The 19588-nt window shown below is 37.7% G+C and overlaps 1 protein-coding gene across 1 annotated transcript; it reads left to right on the top strand.

The window, feature by feature from the left end:
• Nucleotides 1-7794: 7794 nt before the first annotated feature.
• LOC103704310 (homeobox-leucine zipper protein HOX19-like) lies at nucleotides 7795-9789 on the top strand. The gene is made up of 3 exons (XM_039134150.1): nucleotides 7795-8627; nucleotides 8828-8907; nucleotides 9063-9789. Exons 1-3 carry the CDS (start codon nucleotides 8184-8186, stop codon nucleotides 9349-9351), a joined length of 813 nt encoding a protein of 270 aa, XP_038990078.1. The 5' UTR covers nucleotides 7795-8183; the 3' UTR covers nucleotides 9352-9789.
• The last annotated feature ends 9799 nt before the right edge of the window (nucleotides 9790-19588 follow it).

The following is a 19588-nucleotide window of genomic DNA, read 5'->3' as shown; positions in this document are numbered from 1 at the left end:
TACTACTGGATCTTGCAAACTTCGTGCATGAAAATATTTTTCTTTGAACAACCGTATCTTAGGTTTAAAAAAGATGTTAAAGAAAAGTCTCGGCAGCTTCTCGTACGGTGTTCTTCACCTGAGAGCCTCCACCTCCTAGTTTTCTCAAGATCAATTTTGATGGGTCGGTGCTAAATGGAGGCACAAAGGGTGGAGCAAGTTTCGTTATTAGGAATCCGAACTCCAGGGTCGTGGCAGCGGAAGGCTGTCAGTTATTTGAAGATTGGAAAGAAAATGCTGTGAGTGGTACAAGACTTGCATTAAATAACCAATTTTTCATCAGATCTGACTATTCTAAAATCATAATACAACCAACCGATGCTATCTCATTCATTTGGACTCAATTTTTTCAATTGCTTTCCAGTCATTTCAATTGAGTGCTATGCTAATCTTGGTCAAGGCATACTTTCATAATTAGAAAGAGATTGATAATGAGAACTTTATTCTAGAGTCTGGCAGGTCACCACATGGAATACCTGTCTATTATTGTCTTTGGGACCCAAGGTCTCATGGGCAAGGCCTAGTCCTCAAGTTTTGATTTGCAGATTTTTAGCTAAATCCACTTTTGTGGTGTCATGGCTATCTATGCTTGCAATTCAAAAGAATGATCTTATTTTATGAGATAAATAGGATTTTCCACTGAGCTCCTCATATAGTAATTTTGCCATCACGGCAGGTAGGTGCCCTAACTTGACTAAGTAAATGAGAAAAATGAGATAGGCTTTTGTTCTTCATTTAGATTTAAGTCCTAATATATGGAAGAACTAGAAAGTAACAAAGAACTGGTCTTGGTTGCCTGAGCAACAAAATCAGTAGCAATAAAATCCTTCATGTCATGGATATAGATTGTGTCAAGTATCGTCATGATGCAAATATATTGCACTTTTCAGTCATGATATATACTGCTTGCCGGAACATTAAATTTACCACGAATTAAACATTCCTTCATTTCAAAGAGTTCTTTGATCAAGAAATTCCCTTAGAAGTTAGGATGGAAGTTAGGATGTGACCTAACTCTTAAAATTTCAAAGGATTTTTTCCTAACCAATGTTCCCCATGCAATCATTAAGGACCTTTCTAGTCACATGACATGATTGAAAGATTAGAGAAAACAAAAATTGTTTGGCCGTGATTTGAAGGCTCTCCCATCAAACACTAAATCTAATCGTTCGATTAAAACAATCAAGATGATACTTTATCTAATATCGAATACTTAATTAACAACCAAATTTTCCTTAAGGAAAAATATAGTTCCATCTGTCATCATTGGTAGGCAAAACCAGAACTTGTACCATCGAGATAGTAGCACAGTGAAAATGGAACTTTGATTTCACCCAAATGGTCCAGATTCGAAACGTGCGGGCGTCGAATAAATGCGGGATTACATGCCCTCCGCCTAGTTTGCCTTGTGAAGTCGCTATCTGCTCTGTCATTACTTAGGTGACGCTGGTATGACGTACTCACACGAAGATAGGGCTGCCATGTTGGTGGGACTCTACCACGGATGGAGAGGATCTGAGTAAAAAATGTTCTACCCGCATCGAACACTCTCCAGCAGAGAGGGGGCTCAGTGAAGGTTGCTACGCAGATGAGGTTTTCCCCCACCTCCTCTTTTCTTTACCTAAGAAAAAAAAAGAAGAAGAAAAAAAAAAAGAACTTGTCCTGCAAATAGATAACAAATTAACTTTTAGTCTCATCAAGTAGGTGCATTTCCAAAGTCCAACGTCAAAAAAAAAGGACCTCCCAGTATGGAAATTAGCAGGCCTAAACAAGAATTTCTTAAAGAAAAGAAAAGGTAGTGCAGCGTGGGAGCCATCGTACGTGTTAACTCCATTTGGAAGTGGACCTACAAATTCTGGTCACATAGAGACAATCATTCAATTGTTGGTTCGGGGGCTGCCCGCTTGGGATGGTTGTGGTCCAGGGTCGATCCAAGAGCTTTGTTTTAGTACATCCGAGAGAGTGGTTCATCAAAAAGGAAGGGTAGTTTCTAACTCGTAGAACCATCGCCCTTCGAAAAAATTAAGCCCTACACCAAGTGCCCCACATCAGCAGTATACCATACTTAGTCTCGAAGATAATTGCTATCACCATCCTTGCCGACAATAATTGATAGCTGTAGTCAACTAGTTTTCGGATTTGCAAGTTTGTAAATGGCTGATAGAATTCATATTAAAAATAATTCTTTAGTCATCTACCTGGGGTACCTCTCCAAAATTTCTGAGTTTCTTTTTTTTTTTCTTCTTCTTTTTGTGTGTGTGGTGGGGAAATCCTTCTAGAAGGGCGTATGATGACCATGTTGAGTATACCTCTAACTTTTGGAAAAGCAAGATGATGTAGGGAATTAATCAAAACATTGTTATGTTAGTGGTTTGGGAAATCCATCTTTTCTCCCCGTTTGGATTATGTAGAATTACGTTGTAATAGTAAGAAGATGGTGAATGGTTCCTTTTATCAAGCATCAATGACGTCGAACCCGCTTTGCGTCCATCACTTGGGCATCGACTTGGCTCGTGAAAGCATCCGTTGCCATTGCGTATTCGCTTAATCCACAAGCAGAAAGCAGGAACCACTGGTCCCCAGGCCACACCAGCCCTCCGTGGGAAGAATCCATGCAGTTTCGTAGGTGGGGAAGCCGTGGATGAGAACTATGTTGACCATTGGAAGGAAGTTGGGGTGGGCCCACTGGGGAAGACAGTTGGGCCCACCAAAGATATGGGGATTTGCTGATGGTGATGGAATCCCATGCAAAGTTGGAATGATGCACCTGTCCCACTCACATCCACGCATTGCGTTGAAGGGGAGGGGAAGAGGGGGAGAGAGAGAGAGAGCCCCAAAGGAGGACATCTTGTCACATTGGAAGGAGCCTCCCGGTGTCAATAATTGTAGGGCTTAAGCGTGGAAATTTTTGTTGGAAGTTGGTCCCGCCCTCAAGGACAATCATAATAATTTAGTAAGTGGTGTGGTGCGTGGACTTCCCTTTCTTAAAAAAAAAATATGTATGTATGTTATTTAAAAAATTAAAAAAAAAATTAACATTGACTTTTTGATAAATACATACAGGCTTGAGTGTGATGTGGGTGAAAACAATGTAAAAGTTGAAGAAAAATTATAAACAATATATATATATATATATATATATATATATATATATATATATATATATCATGTAATTGGTACCAATTTTTGAAAATTACTTAGAATAGCTTAAGAACAAAAATAACCAATTCAACCTTCCACCATCTAATATTCTTCATTTTTTCTACTTGCTTAGTTTTTCAAGTAATCACTTCCTAGGGTTCACACATTCAGAATAATATGAGTAGTACGTAGTTTCTTTGCAAATAACTACCAGCTAGGCATTTACGATGCATGTTTTAAGAAATATAAAATTTTAAATTATTACTATAATAAATTAGAGAATTAGCGGTGCACTTTTACTGGTGGCTATAAAACACTTTAAGATTTGTTTACACAAAGGCACTGGTATAGTATAGTGGTCTTTATATTTTGTTCAACGGTTGGATAAAATCTCTAGGGTTGAAACAACGACGGCACATTTACCAACAGCATATAGCAGTAGTAGGAAAAATTATTGAAAAAAGATTCTCCAGCGGTTTTTGGTATTTTGACTGCCACTAAATCCCCTATTTTGCGTAAGTAGTATATATTATTTACGAGTTATGAAATACTATTTAAAATTTATAAAATAATTAGATAAAATATATTATATGTTATAATTTACAAAACATAATCTTAGTTTGCAACAATTTTTCTCATATCAAATTGAAGTTTTAATAATAAGCTAGAATTTTCTTATTCTAAGGTGATAAAAATATTTGAGCAAATTAATATAACTCAAAAATATTACTTTGAATAATTTCTAAATTTTCATTTCCTAACTTAAAATCCTTCCATATATCACCAATGCTTTAAAAACGAAATTTTAGATTAATAGCTTCCTAAAGTTACTATTCCTCTTTATGAAATTTCTAAAATAATTAAATTTTAGATAAATTCCATATTCCTTGTCATGAATTTATGAAATCTCTCAAATATCATTGATTTAGAATTATTTGCTCTTGAATGGCTTTTGCCTAATTAGAAATTAGAAATTTACATCACCTAATTCTAATTTCTAAAATTTCTTCAACTATTTCTGATCCAAGGGACTTTACCACACCCTTTATGGACCATTACTCCACCTACTTTGAGTAGATCAAAGATAGGGTTTTGGAATAAGACCCACCATGTCCAGGACTATTGCAAATTTCAACTTTGAAAGATCATAACTTTTTCATGTAGTATCCATTTTCAGCATGTCATCCTCGAAGACAAAACTCTTTATGAGAACTAAGAGGTAAGACAACTCGATTCATTGCACGCAGCAGATAGAGGTCAACAACAATTTGGACTTTTGAATAGGCCAATCAAAGTCAAAGTTTTCTTTTTGTAAAAGATTTTGATTCATAATTCAGAAAAATAATCAGGCAAAATATCTAAAGATAATGTAGGAGTTGAAATTTAGATCTTTAAATATTCTAGATTTTTATAATTATTTTTACTAGCTACGGCTATTTTTGGAAATATAGTAACCTTTTTTAACTAGAAAAGAAGTCCAACCTGACTTTTGTAAAGACTAACCTTGCTAGCATGAAAGGAGCTTGTGATTAGTTTTATAATTAATTAATAAAAGAAAGGAGATTTAGAATCCTATTTTTGCAATCTCTCTCTCTCTCTCTCTCTCTCTCTCTCTGTGACCAGATCAGTTTTTTATCGAAAATAATCCATATTTAGGTGGGTATTTTATATATTATACAAATAGTGGTAGAGTATTTTTCCAAATTTCAAAACTTATATTTCTACATAGTAGCATGGATAGCAATTTTTTTGAGAAAAATACGCTTCCATCAACATGCATGCTTAATTAGAACATTTAGCTTGAGAATCAGAAAGTTAAGGAAAACAACCCTTAATTAGAAGATGAATTTATGGAAGATTATCTTTAGAGAATAAACCATCTTGTGCTTACACATTCATTCGTCTCCAAAGATAGCCACAAATTTATCTCTCTTCCACTTGGATCTTTCTAGAACTAGGTGAGATAGCTTAGAAAAATAGAGCCAATAGTATTAACCTAAAGAAACTTTATGATCCTTGACATTCGAAATTTTTTGGCTAATCAAATCTCTTCTTGCAAACAAGATTATTAAATTTATTTATTTTTTAAGCAGGTAAATTTGTCACCGCGTTTTTGTTAAATAGGAAAAAGAATATTATTTGCCAATATGTGCTCTCTTCTAAGGCTTGTCCCTGGGGGAGGTTAAGGTTCTGAACCCTTTTTTTTCTTGGTAATTCAAGGCTGAAGCCTACTCACACTCACAGCCTTTCTTTCTCAGGCATCAGAGTTAAGGGAATGTGAAAAAGGCCAGGGAAAGTGTTGAGTCGAACTTATGAAAGACTAACCAAAGGTAGAGGCCAATAAATGGTGGAGTTACTTTCTCTTGAAAAAGCAACAATAGGTGAAAGGTAAAAATGAAAGACTGCTGAAGGTAGAGGCCAATAAATGGTGGAGTTGCTTTCTCTGGAACCTTAGAATCCGAAAACAAAGCTACTTTCGAGCTAAAAGGGCAAAAAAGCTACTAGAAAAGATGGGTGGGGTCAACACAGTCAGCACAAATATGGTTTGACGAGTTCATGCAATATACTTCTCGGACGGAAGCATGGTCCCTTCTCCTAGAATTGGGTCCTTCTCACACCCCTCCCCCTCTTTATACAAAAGTCGGTGCCTTGCTGATGCAACCAAAGCACATAACCATCCATTCCCCAGCTAGTCTTGCTTAAATTATAAAGCTTAGCAGCACTGGGTCTTGCATTAATTGCTCTCTTCCTAAATTAATTAATCTATCTACACGTTTAGTTTAATTAAGATAAGGTGCATGGAGACCTAATGTTAGTTGGTAGCGGTAGCAAGACAAGATGGCAAGCTTGCAATAGGGTTTGCAGACAATGTAGTCGACTAAGGTTGCAAAAAAGAGTGGTCAAGGGCATGCACACAACCTTATCCCAATGTTTCTATCCTTTTCTTTATGTCATCTCACAAAAGCTCCATCACCGCTAACTCCTGCTCTTCCCAATTACCCATCCCCACGGCATCGGATGCCCCATGATAGCAAATCATTGGTAGACCCAGTGCTCCATTACACCATACATCGGATGTGTCGTGTCCTTTGCATGACACGCGGGCCGTCGGCATGCTAGCTTTATCCACCAGCAACTTAGAGGTTTGGTGACGTTCCATTAATGGACTCCACTGGTCTTAGTATTATACTATGTGCAATTTGCTTTGGCTTCATAGCACCTTTCAATTCACATTCGATGAGGCAGTTATTCTCTAATCATATCTAATTAGATGTTGGTTTAATGTCCGAGTGGTTTTCAAGTCAATGCATATCTTAGCATACCGCATCAAAAAAGTGATTAAGATGTTCATTCTTTCCTAAGTATATATAAATTGCGATGCTAATCATGCCTATTACATCAAGAAGATGCCAATCATACCTCTTGAGCACTAATTAAAGCCCCTAAGGTGCCGCGACGCCCATCATCAACATTTGTATAGTTTTCCACAAATAGAAGCACTGATGTCGGTAACGTTTATAAACTATGTTATATGCTTATCAATCGTGGTCTAAACAATAATCACGACACGCTAGAGATCCATGTATTTTATCGGTATCTAATATCTACAATTTTTGAGAAAATTACTTGAGTTCTATATGGGGAAATGATAATTTGATCATTACTATATGATTGTATTATAGTTTTACCATTATATTTTGTCATGATATTTTTTATGTATTAACGTAAGTCATCAACTATATATATAACATGTTTAGCAGACTGCACTACGTTGTGAGCAAATAACAGACTCCACTATGTTGCAAATAGACGTTTCAGCAATATATTTGGCGATCAACCTAACTAAAATAGTACATGTTTGGTGATTGGGAGTGGTTGGCAGCGAGAGCATTATTGGACCGCTAATTGTACCACCTATCGTTCCTATTTACAAGGTCAGCTCAACATCAGCTTTGTGGTTGAAAGAAACAGTCAAATATTTTAAGGATCTTTCCAAAATCTCGCAGCCTCATTCATCTTTTAGATCCTGGGCAGAGCCCACATCTGTTTCTTTTCCCCTTGCAAACAAGACATGGAGGCCATGATGCATTAAGCCTTTGCCATTAGTTCATACGTCCTTGTCACCGCCACCGTCAGGGAGCGAAGAAAAGCCAGACAAGAAGAGCAGGTACCACCTGAGCCCCATGTCTTCCACGAGCTTAGCAGGGCAACCACTTAATCCAGAGAGCCAAGGCCCCATGTGTGGCCTTCGATCATGGCATCCAACTGTGCTACCGTCCGATGATTGCTTCAACAATTAGGAATACATAAGGTATTCTACGGAACATACGATGCTGTGTACGTAGATGAAGATTTTCCCTATAGATCTTGACGGTGTCATCGAGCACACGGCAACACTTTCAATCATATATAGCATTCATTACGGTCGTATGAACAAGATTACGATGATGATCATCGAGCGTACATATGCACACATTTCAGCAGAGAGTGTAGGTTGCACCAAACTAAAGTTGGCTATTTAAGCTAATAACTCAGGGAAAAAGAGAAGGAAGAATCAAAGGCAGCGTGAAGGGAAAAAGAGAGGGGGAGAAACCATGTATATGAGGCAAAAGGTGGGTGGGTGGGTTGTGGGTAGAGGAGGCAAAATCACACCCTTGATGTGTTTTATAGTGCCTTTGCACCCTTCTACATAACCCCATGTGAATCCACGTAGTCATCTCCCCTCACCTTCCCATCCTATGAGCAAAGTCTTGGACGCACCTTTTTCTTTTAGTATTTAGGAGAGTTAGGTTCCCTTGTCAGCCTTTGTAGTGTATGCGAGACATGCATATATATCCTTGTATCCCATATTCTCATAATAATCCCCTCACATCACCCAATTCATTTCCCTCACTCATTCCTTCCTTTACTAACAATCATAGGCATCACCCCTCTCCCACCCCTAGAAGCAAATATATAGGCGAGAGCCTGTCGAGGAGCTAGAAATCTAAGCTAGCGTGGAGATGAGCCAAGACGAGATGTGTGACACTGGCCTCGCCCTTGGGTTGGGCATCGGAGGGAGGAGCAGCTCATCAAGCAATCTCCATCGCCGACGAGAGCCGTACTCGACCTTCTCAATTTCGACGCCTTACAAGCCGTCCCTCACCTTGGGCCTCTCCAATGATGTGTATGGGGCGACTGCCATGCCGAAGGCTGAGTCTCACAAGACAAACGAGGAGTCTAGACCGGCACGGCCATCTTCACCTCACAGCACGCTCTCCACTGCCTACCCTCCAAGCGTCAAGAGGGAGAAGGATGCAGGATCCGAGGAGGCAGAGGTGGTGAGAGTCTTCTCACGGGCCAGCGATGAGGAGGAGGACGCTAGTGCTAGAAAGAAACTTAGGCTTACGAGAGAGCAGTCTGCCCTCTTAGAGGAAAGGTTCACGGAGCATAGTACCCTAAATCCAGTGAGTAGCCTTCTTAATCTTATAATAAGTCGTTTTGAGTCCATAATTTAAGATTCTTTCTATATATATATATATATATATATATATATGAAACAATTGATGTATGTGCGCAATTATTTGTCCCTCTTTTTCTTTTCATCCGAGAAAGGCCTATTAGTCTCTTTTGTATTTTATATTCGTCTCTTCCTTTCAATGATCAGAAACAAAAGCAAGCTTTAGCCAAGCAATTGAATCTCCGGCCACGACAAGTGGAAGTATGGTTTCAGAATAGGAGAGCAAGGTTTGCGTCTCACTTCTGCAACACCATGCAATGCAATTCTAATTGGAAATTAGATTAAGAAAGTTAATTAGCCACATGGAGAATTCTTAGCTCTTGTTTCTTTTTGAGAAAATTCGGTTCTTGGTTCTCATGTCCAAGATTTGAATTCTTTATAGGACTAAGCTGAAGCAGACTGAAGTCGATTGTGAAATTCTTAAACGGCGCTACAAGACGCTGACAGACGAGAACAGGAGGCTGCAGAAGGAGCTGCAGGAGTTGAAGGCCCTCAAATTTGCCTCCCCGCTCTACATGCAGTTTCCTGCAGCCACCCTCACGATGTGCCCTTCATGCGAGAGGGTTAGCGGGGCCTCCAATGGCTCCAAAGGGAGCGGTACCGGACCTTTCATGGCGGCCCAACCAACACCTCATTTCTTCGATCCTTTCACCCATTCAGCACCATGCTAGAAAAGAGTTTCCAGACCCCACACCATAAACCCACCCTCTCTTTTTCAGATTTTTTGGCTTAGGGCTTGGGAACTATCCCTAATAGTCACCACATAATATCTAAGTTCACTCGCTTTTTCACCTAGTTTTTTCTCCTCTTTTTTTTGGATCCAGGAAATAGATCATAGTGTAGAAGGAAAAGAAGGATCCCATGATTTCCTGATCTTCCAGCACTTCTCTAATTATTGACCCATCTCCTAGGTTGTCGCATATATGTTCTTTTCGCTGATCAAGTATGTTAACTAATCATTGTACAGAAGAAAGGAAATCCCATTGGCTAGCTCTTAGTGATACAAAAAGAAATCTATGCTTTTCCTTCGATCACTCTCTCCCCTTCTCAATTTACATGAACTATGCATTCTTTTTTTAACCATTTCATGGCAAGAATATTGGCACTGATCTCTCCTCTCTCATGAGAATGTTTCTATTATTCTCGAAGATAATTGAAAAAAAGAGAAAACATCTCTTGTACCTCTTTTATCCTTGTATAGCTTGACGGGCAGGCAAAATGATGAAAAGATATATACAAGGATATTTGGTAGGGCGTTTTTTCATTCATGCCAAGTGCGAGGAGGAAACAAGAACACATGACCTTTCTATGTAACATATACATAAACACAAACTTAAGTGCACAAGAAGGTATACATATATATATTAAGCGGGTGATGATTGGGAGAGGTCACGTGAAGGTGTCTGTGGATTGTTGAAGAGAAGTGGGAAAAGTCTAAAGAAAATGGGGTAGTGGAAAGCGTGTGGGGCAAGGAAGGAATGATGCATGCATATAGCTAATAAGTAATAACCCATTCGACAGGCACAGGTAGAAGCTCAGGCCGGGCTCCACTTCTTCCTCCCATTAATGGTGGACTTGAGAGGCCGGACCGGTGGTGGGTCACACGCGTGATTTTTTTCTTGCTTCTCCGTGCCCAGTGGGTCAAACAACACGCCTTATACCGTAAATCAAGCATTCTGCCATCAATCCAGACTTCTGTTGATGCTGCGAATCCATATTTAATTGGAATATGACATCGTAATTAACACTTTTACCGGAGAAGGGATACCAGTGCAACCCTGGACATGGGCGTATCACGTATACGATGAGTAGCTTTTGGTTTAAGTCTTGTCAAAGTTGCATCTTAGAAAACATCCATAAGAACATTTTCTGTGTTAGCATTTGCATCTTATAATAATTCCCAAGTTGCGTGAACTTAAATTACATATTTGATAAAATCGTTCTTGACACCAATTCTTTTGAGAAAAAATGACTCTAATTTATAGGTACATGTAGATACAATATATAGCAACTCAAGACCTCATCCAAAAAGACTAGCCAAAAGGTATTATTTGGGTTCCTTGATTGTGTATAAGTACTTCAGATCTACTCAGCGAATAACTGATGTGGAACTAAACAAACGCTTGCATGAGTCCTTACATACTCCCTCCGTTTAAGCCCGAACATCCTCGTTAGACTAATGCTTTAAAGTATATTTTTCAAATTTTTAGTAAAATAATATCTAGTTGAGGACCGTGCAGGCGTGTATTTAGTCCCACATCAATTATTTAATGAGTAAATCTTAGGTACTTATATAGAATCAAGGAACCCAAATAATACCTTCCGACTAGCTATTTTGGATAAGATTTTGGATTATGATAAATGGTATCAGAGTGAAATCGGCCCATAACTTATGTGGACTATGAAACACTACAACATATATATATTAGGGCTGACCATGGGTCAATTGTGGTGCTTGTGATAGATTTGAATGGATTTGAACTTTTAGCCTGGCGAGAACGTCAGAGCTTAAATAGAAGAGTATGTGAGGACCCGTACGGGCGTGTGTTTAGTCCTACATCGCTGGGTAGATCTTGGGTACTTATACATGATCAAAAAATCTAAATAATACCTTCCAGTTAGCCAATTTAGGTGAAATCCTGAGTTGTTATAAATAGTATTAAAGCAGATATGACCCATTATCTATGTTGACTAAAGGACACTGCATCACGAATCCATTGGGGCCAACCATGGGCTGATGGTGGTGCTTGTGATTAGATTTATATAGATTTGAACCCTTAGCCTGACGATGACGACAGGGCTTAAACGGAAAGAGTATGTGAGGGCCATGCGGGCGACTAGCCGTTTTGGATAAGATCTTGGATTGTGACACAATAATAATACTGTTTTGAGTGAATAAAGAACATCAACTGTTGACAGGGTTTATCCAAAACCAAACATTCCATAATTACGCGTGAACATAAGTACAAACCTAATATGGATTGGTAGTGGATTAGCTTCGCCTTAGGGTCAAGTGTTAGATATATATCATTAGAGTTCATCCCTCTCCAGTTCAGGTGCAAATTGGAGAGGAACCCAAATCATATAATTATGCTAAGATGCCAAGCATCTGATAAAGATCGATGTCTTCCAATCTTTGAGATCCTTAATATACCACAAGACATCTTGATGTCATCCATTTCGTGAAGGAAATAAGTCGACACTTCATTGCCTCTACGGAAAAAAAAAAAAAAAAAAAAACAATGCATAAGTAGGAGAAGTATTGAGTTTGCAATCCGAATGAGTGAGAGACCATATGGTTCTATGATAGGTCCAACAAATGAACCTAGCTCACTAGAAATGACCAAGTAGAAAGTACCTGAATTTGGTTCGGATAGGATTTGAAGTTCTTTAGTATGTCACATACTTGATAGTCTAAAAAATATTTTTCTCCAAAAATAAAATAAGGCTAAGAAATATCTAAGTGATTTTTTTAAAATTAAATTCTAATATCCTACATGAATTGGATGAGCAATAGCTAGGCAACAAATAAAAGTAGCCATATAATAGCATCTACACCCAACACGGGCTACATGGCATCACCTCCACCGTCTTTCTAAATGCAAGCACCTTGTGGGCCGTCCTCATCACTCCTCGGGAGCGGATTTGCGGTGAATGTCCCATCGATCAGTCACACCAAACCAATGATCCTTAATTTCTCCAATAAATTGGCCCTCATGAGAGCATGTCCCATATTAAATGGCTGCTCAATGATGGGCGTTTAGTATACCTAACTAAGCGTATGGCAGGTGGGTGCAAGATCTCCATGAGTCTTTCACTTATTTCATCATTATTATGATCATGCTTGACTTGTGCACCGCCCACCCAGTCTTTCATGCCTGAAATGATGATGAGGAGGGAAAAAAAAATTGCTAACCTTTTCTTCGGCCAAGTAATTAAGGGCCTTTATATATACTGGCCTTCAAAAAAATTCTCGCACTAAGTGCACTGCAAGTGTGTTTGGAATCTCAGACTAGCTTAAGAAAAAACCAGGAGATTGACCTAATCAACTCCCCCAATGTTAGAGTGCAGTACTGTTAGTAATGGTTGTAGAGTAGGTTGATATGGCATAAAATCTATAATAGCAACACTTATCCAAAAAAGGCTAGCCTTAAATACTTAAGATGTACATAACACTACAGAAAAAATACATCTTTTCCGGCGTCTTTTATGACCTTTACCGACGCTTATAAGCGTCGGTTAAAGTTTGACCGACGCTAAACGAAGCGTCGCAGAAGCGTCGGCGATACCTGAGTGGAAAAAGTTTTTTCCGACGCTTTTGGAAAGCGTCGTAAAAGATCAGTTTTTAGCGACGCTTAAAAGCGTCGCTAAAAGCCTCAAAGCCGACGCTTATAAGCGTCGGCTAATGTATTTAATTTTTTAAAAAAAATTATTTTCTCCAGCATCCCTGTTCCTTCTTACATCAGAGATCCAGTTTGGCTCATCTACGCTATCAATTCTGGACAACATCAACTCTTCGAATTTTTTTTTTTCGGACAACACCTAGGCATCAGTAAACAAAAGTAAAAAGGAAATCAAGAACTCCAACAGTAAGAAGGAAATCAAGAACTCCAACAGTAAGAAGGAAATCAAGAACTCCAAAAGTAAGAAGGAAATCAAGTAAGACAGGGACAACATCTTCTTGCATTACTCGATCCCAGGCACCGATTTTCTTCAAGAAAATATGTGATAATTAAGGCAAAGGGACAATAACCATGCACATAAAACTTTATTTAAGAAAGAAAAGAAAAAAAAATACCAAGAGGCGGCCATCGAGACCTTTCTTGAACCCTTCCTGCGAACAAAATGGAGAAGCCAGAGAACAAAATGGAGACGGTCAATTAAAAAAGAAGAAAAGAGGGGCAGAGAAAAATGATATACCTCTATGATTCAAAATCTGATTCATGGGACTCGGCCTTTGTCCTTTCTTTTTAGAGTATATCTTGAAATATTTCGCCATTAACTGAGGAAAAAAAGAAGAAAAAGTGAAAGCAAAAGGGGAAAAATAAGAAAAGGAGAAGGAGAAGCAGGATTTTGAATCAGGAGAGGTATATCTCCCAGTGAAGGAGAAGGAGAAGGCTTTTACCTGGTGAAGGAGAAGGGTTTCAGGAGAGGAAAGACAAGAAGAGGATTCCCGGTGGATTGATGTCGGCGCTAGAGGGAGGCGGAGAGGAGAAGAAAAAAATTAAGGCATCAATCGAGAGGGGGCTGATATTTAAATGGATTTGGCCTCCGACGACGCTTATAAGCGTCGTTGTAGGTCCAAGCTTTAGACGACGCCTTTAAGCGTCGTTGATTTCGAAGCTTTTCCGACGCTTTTTAAAAGCGTCGGTAAAGTTTGGCGCTGAACCAAAATTTTCCGACGCTTCTCCCTAGCGTCGGAAAAAAAGCGTCGGGAAATCTCCTTTTTCTTGTAGTGTAAGCTTTGGCATCCTCGCCACGCTATGGATCCAAATTCAATCGCAAACAGCATGATCAATCTATAGTCAGCCTCAACATATATACCCTGCTGTATTTTCCCTAGGTCATATGGGCTATGTGCTCTAATACTATTTGTAACAACAAAAAGATTATCCAGAAGCATTATTTGGATTTTTTGGCTTTGTATAAATATCTACGATCTATGCAAATGCATAGAGGATGTGGGATTAAATACACAATGGTGCAGAGCCTCACAAAATGTAATCAACTTTCCACTATTGATGTAGATTCGTGGTAGATGGTCTTCTAGTTCTTCCAAAAGGAAGTCTTATAAGCTAGTAAATAGATTCCCCAGCTCCTCATTCCATTGCATGTATTTTCAATTATCAAGAACATTTCGAGCATTCCATGAAAAGGATACATCCACTTGTCTTGTGGCATGACATGGGTAAACGAATAGAAAGGAACAAGACCAGATGGTGCAATAGATTGTTTTAAAAGCTAGTGGTCTACATAACTTCAAGTTGAATAGCATAAGAGAATATCTCACCAAGTAGATTGGATTCACCGCATACACGACCTTTGAAAAAAATTGAGGTTTAAGGGATGCAAATGTTTGTTTGTTGCAGAACATTTATGCAACGGTAGTTGTTGTTAAAATGAAATAAATGTGATATAGTATGCTTTGACTTATTGGAAAATTTATCACTTTACTTTGTAATTCTCATTCATGGAAGATTCCTTAAGACCTCCCAGTTGAAAGCTATTCAACAATATGTGAATCTTGCAATTATTCACAATAAAGTTTATGAAATATTTTTGAATTATGATTCAGGCATGCTCTTTTCATTCTTGTTGCTTCTCAAACTAGTTGCTTATATCTACCGATACATACACCAACTAGTTTAGATCTTTTCTTCTTCCGAGAATTGGCATAGATTTTTAACTTCTATTTAGCTAAATAAGAATTTCTATGTATTTGAATTTGTCTGTTGTTTGTTCGTCCTATATTTACAGTACTGTTATTTCCCTATTGCTGCTATTTGCTTCTCGTTCTTTATGACTAGGCAGTTTTCCGATTAAGCAAATCTTTATTGATTTCAAATATATGACTATTTACTAGTAAATAAACATCCCCTATAAACTTTTCTATGTCCAACGAAAATGTTGCTATCAAAAATGGATCACTTATAACATGAAAGAAAAATTATAAGTTTGTCAAAAAAAGACTTGTTAGGACACTTTTCATTGCTTAAAAATAGAGGATAGTTATCAGCTGTTAGGAGATGCTGTTGATAACTAGTGCTAGGTCTTTAACAAATTCAAGAAACACAATTCTGAAGAAAACAAATCCCTACATTCATTATCTTTCCATTGGTAAAAGTCCTCCACATTGGTTAGTCCTGCATTATTAAATGATTGGATTTATCCAAATTATCCCTCACATGTCTGATAAACTCTCTTATTTATTCCTAACCAACTGTCTTCCTCCTATGTCTTTGCCAATTAGCACACATAAAGAAGTTGCTTTGACATGGTAAACATGGATAAATATTGAGAAACTAACATGAAAGCAAGCAAATAACTCTTACAATTAGGTTTAGCACCTCTTTAGGGGGGTGAAGAGGTACATGTGCCTTAGAAATGGTTCTCCCATAATCAAAAGCTTTAGAGGCTAACTTTGATTTATTAAGATATTACTTCTTTTCTACTACTTTAGCATTGTCCAATAGGGATGTAGTATAATGGTTGCACTAAGTAAAAATAAAGTTAATATAGAAGTCGAAATCGACTTTTTGGAAAATTTTAACTTTAGATATTATTTCTATTAAATAAATCTATTTCGAGAAAGCTATAGTCTTTTAGCTATAAGAGGAATTCCATATAATTATATAAGGATAGATTTACTATTATAAATAAAAACATATAGCTCGGTTTAATAATAGATTAATCTAATAAAATGAAATTTAGATCCTACTTGAGTGGAGTGGGTTCAAGGTATTTCTTCTTCTCCTCAATCTAATCACTATGAAAAGGTTTCATATTGAACTTGTGGAGGCTAGCACCAGATTTCTATTTACAACTATCATCTCTATAAAATGATTAGTGTTTCTCATGACATTATATTCCTATAGAAAAATAGTTTCATTTACATAAGTATTTGTTTCAAGATACTCATTCTCTTATCAATTACTAATAATACTATTATTATTATTATTATTATTATTATTATTATTATTTATATTAGTATTAGTATTTGTATTTGTATTGTTACTATTATTATTACAACTATTATTACTATTATTATTACTATTATTGCTATTATTGTTATGACTATTCTTATTACTACTATTCACACTATTATTATTATTGCTACGATTGTCGTTGTTATGCTTGTTCTTGTTCTTGTTCTTGTTCTTATTCTTATTCTTATAGTTGTTATCATTGTTGTTGTTGTTATTAATATTAGTATTGAGAATAGGAGGGAGCCTCACCCAAGGTCGACCGATTATACATAGACCTAGAGTTGTAGCACCATATTATGTTAATCTAGGGCAAGATCATAAGGAAACACTTCCCAAGACTCAAACTCAAGACTTTCTATTTAAGTGGAAGGCTATGACCAGCAAGTTAAAGCTCGGTTATTCATCACTCGCTCATCAAATGATTCAGAAGGACCACCGCTTTTTTTGCTTGTCAGTTACACCTTAACTTTGTGTAAATCTCTATCATTTGTTTTAGAATAAAGGGATGTTTATTGGACTAGACAGCCCTATGTTTAAGCATGGAAGGCAGTAGACATCTTTGATGGCCACTGCTTGACAAGAAAGTAAAATGCTCTGGTTTTTCAGCTGCCATTGTTTACATGATTGCCTTATCTTTCTACTTACAAAATGATTGGTCGCTCGTTGCCGTCGAGTTCAGTATGTCTTTTTATGAAGCCCTCCGTATGTGAACTTGAGGTGTTTCCTGCTTTGTTCGGTGGAAGAAAGCACTGTGATACGAAGTGTATGATGACAAGGAGACTACTTGGCTCACAGGATAAAGACAAGGACGTCATGTCACAGTCGTTGGAGGAGGGCAATAAATAATGAAATCTGCTTGTAGGATGAGATCTGACAAAGGAGAATGATTAGGACCACATAATTGAGAGGCGGTCCCCATGTTTGGTGATCCTTTTGTGTTGAACATGCACTCGTGCGAACCATCCAATTAGGCCACACTTGTGTGGAACCTAGGCACCCTAACTTGCACCCTTGGTTGACCGATTCTGCAGTGAAATGGATACATAACGGACTTATTTAGTTCATGGAAAGCATTTTTTCTTCTAGAAATATAATTTTTAAAAAACAAATTCCTAAAAAGAGTATGTTTAGGAAAGTACATTTGGCATGTTTGGTTGACCATAGGAAACTAACAAGATTTTCAGAGTGCTTATATTTGATTGACCATCCATTTTTCTGAAAAAGTTATGTGTAATTCCTATTACACCCTTAATAAAAATTAGATCTTTAATGTCTCTTTAATGATGAAGGGTATTTTTGGAAAAAAAATAAAAATGCAGTGATTTCTTGCTAATGGAAAAGTAACTTTCACACGTTTCTCATGGAAAAGACTTTCTCATAAAATATGGAAATCATATTTCCATGGAAATACAACTTTTCCATCTCTTTTCTTTGAAAACTCCAACCTAACAAGAGACATCTCATTACTTTCCTACTGACCATACTTTTTTTTCTTCTTTTTCCGCGAACCAAACGAGTCCAACATGAAAGTTATAATACCTGCTTCTTTAGTAGTAAACAAAACATTATGCTGTCCCATAAACCACCTTTCCAATCATACCCATTATGCTTTTAGTGATCACCGTTATCTCTTAATGATTTTCTTTATTTGTTTTTATAATTATAGATGTTGCCGACAACTATTAGTTTAGCTTGTTGGCATCCCTTTTCCAAGAGCTTGTCCTTAAAGGAGATCCAGGATTCAAACTCTGATCATTACCTCGCTGTCTTGCTAGGAAAAAAAGCAATGATGGATGTTGAAGTCTCATCTTATGACTCCTTTTGTTCTCTTACTTCTTTAAACAATATGTAAAGTTAAAGCAAGCGGTGGATGGTGAAATCCATTTATGGTGCCCAAATGCTTCTGTGGCAAATACATTTTGGATAGAGGTTTGGTTTGATTTCCACGAAGTTCGGAATCATCCTCGCAGCACATACATCAAAATTTTAAGAACCAAGTAGAGGATTTCGCAATAATTTTTTGTCTAAAAGAAAAAATAAATCCAGAAGGCAATCATTACAAAGCTTCTTTAATTTACGTACTACGAGATTGTTTCCACCACATGGAGACAACATGGAATCGAATCTTGATCTTAGTCACATTCTTTAGGCCATGTCGTCAAGTGTCAACATTGACAGAGGTGCTAATCGGCCCATTGATCTGGTCCATTTGGGTGTCGGCCCATTTACTTGGCCTGCAATGTCTTTCTGAAACAATACTGCTTTTGATATTAAGGCTTGGGGATTTTCCACTTGACCTTATTTCTCTTCCTTTTCTGCTATTCCCCTTCTTTTCCCCATTTTTCTTCGCATCCTTTGTGTTTTTTCCCCCCAATTTTCTTAATGATAATGATTACACTTTGCTTAATTTTTCTTTTTTTTTAAAAAAAGAAAGAAAGAAAAGTTAAAGACACCTCAAAGAACCTCTTCCAAGGCTGTCAGGATGGGCTTATTTTCATTGTACTCATGATTCATCAATATCCACACTTGATGGAGTGTGGGCTCCAGCTGAGCTTTAAGCCCATGAATGCATTAAGTATGCACATATGGAATTTTAAGTAGTTTGTGAACCAGGGCCAGGCAAACCTTACAGGGGCCTTATCATGTGCAATCTCTGTATTGGATTTGGGCTGGGGTCTGGTCGCTTTGAATTTGAACAAACTTACTTCTGTTCTGGCAAATTACAGAATCAATGTGTCCCCAGGAACGCAAGCTATAGGATTCCCTATAATTTAAAGAGCACTGGCAGGTTTTGACAGGCTTGGGCTTTGGCCTATTAGAAAGAGGCTTACCATTTTTTCTCCTTGCAAGCTGCTTTTCGATCCAGATTACTCAGAGTTTACAGACCTCGGGTGAATCAGCCTCATATTTCCCATGTATTCTTTGCATGTGATTGTGTGTTCATTACAAAGGCTTCGGTCCGGGATGCTCTGTGTCCCAAACTTATATTAGATGCCTATTGTTACTACTCAGGCTGATATCAAGGAAGTCATTGGTAATATCTTCGGGATGACAAAAAGGAGGGGGGTTTGGAAATATCTTAGGATTCCAATGGCAGGTACGCAGCTGCGAACTGCTGATTTTAACTTTCTTATAGACAAGCTATTGGCGAGAGTGTTAGGCTGGAAATGGAAGGGTCTATCCTTCGCGGAAAGAGCAACCC

This window comes from Phoenix dactylifera, chromosome 15 (assembly GCF_009389715.1).
Source record: "Phoenix dactylifera cultivar Barhee BC4 chromosome 15, palm_55x_up_171113_PBpolish2nd_filt_p, whole genome shotgun sequence".
Lineage (NCBI taxonomy): Eukaryota > Viridiplantae > Streptophyta > Magnoliopsida > Arecales > Arecaceae > Phoenix > Phoenix dactylifera.
The sequence above is the reverse complement of the archived record's forward strand: the minus strand, read 5'-3'. Positions and strand labels throughout refer to the sequence as shown.

What these genes read in the sequence shown, in the direction of transcription:
- LOC103704310 (XM_039134150.1), top strand. Translation starts at nt 8,184, where the DNA reads ATGAGCCAAGACGAGATGTGTGACACTGGCCTCGCCCTTGGGTTGGGC. An exon ending in AGCATAGTACCCTAAATCCA is followed by an intron (nt 8,628 to 8,827) that starts GTGAGTAGCCTT and finishes TTCAATGATCAG; the next exon opens with AAACAAAAGCAAGCTTTAGC. An exon ending in TTTCAGAATAGGAGAGCAAG is followed by an intron (nt 8,908 to 9,062) that starts GTTTGCGTCTCA and finishes AATTCTTTATAG; the next exon opens with GACTAAGCTGAAGCAGACTG.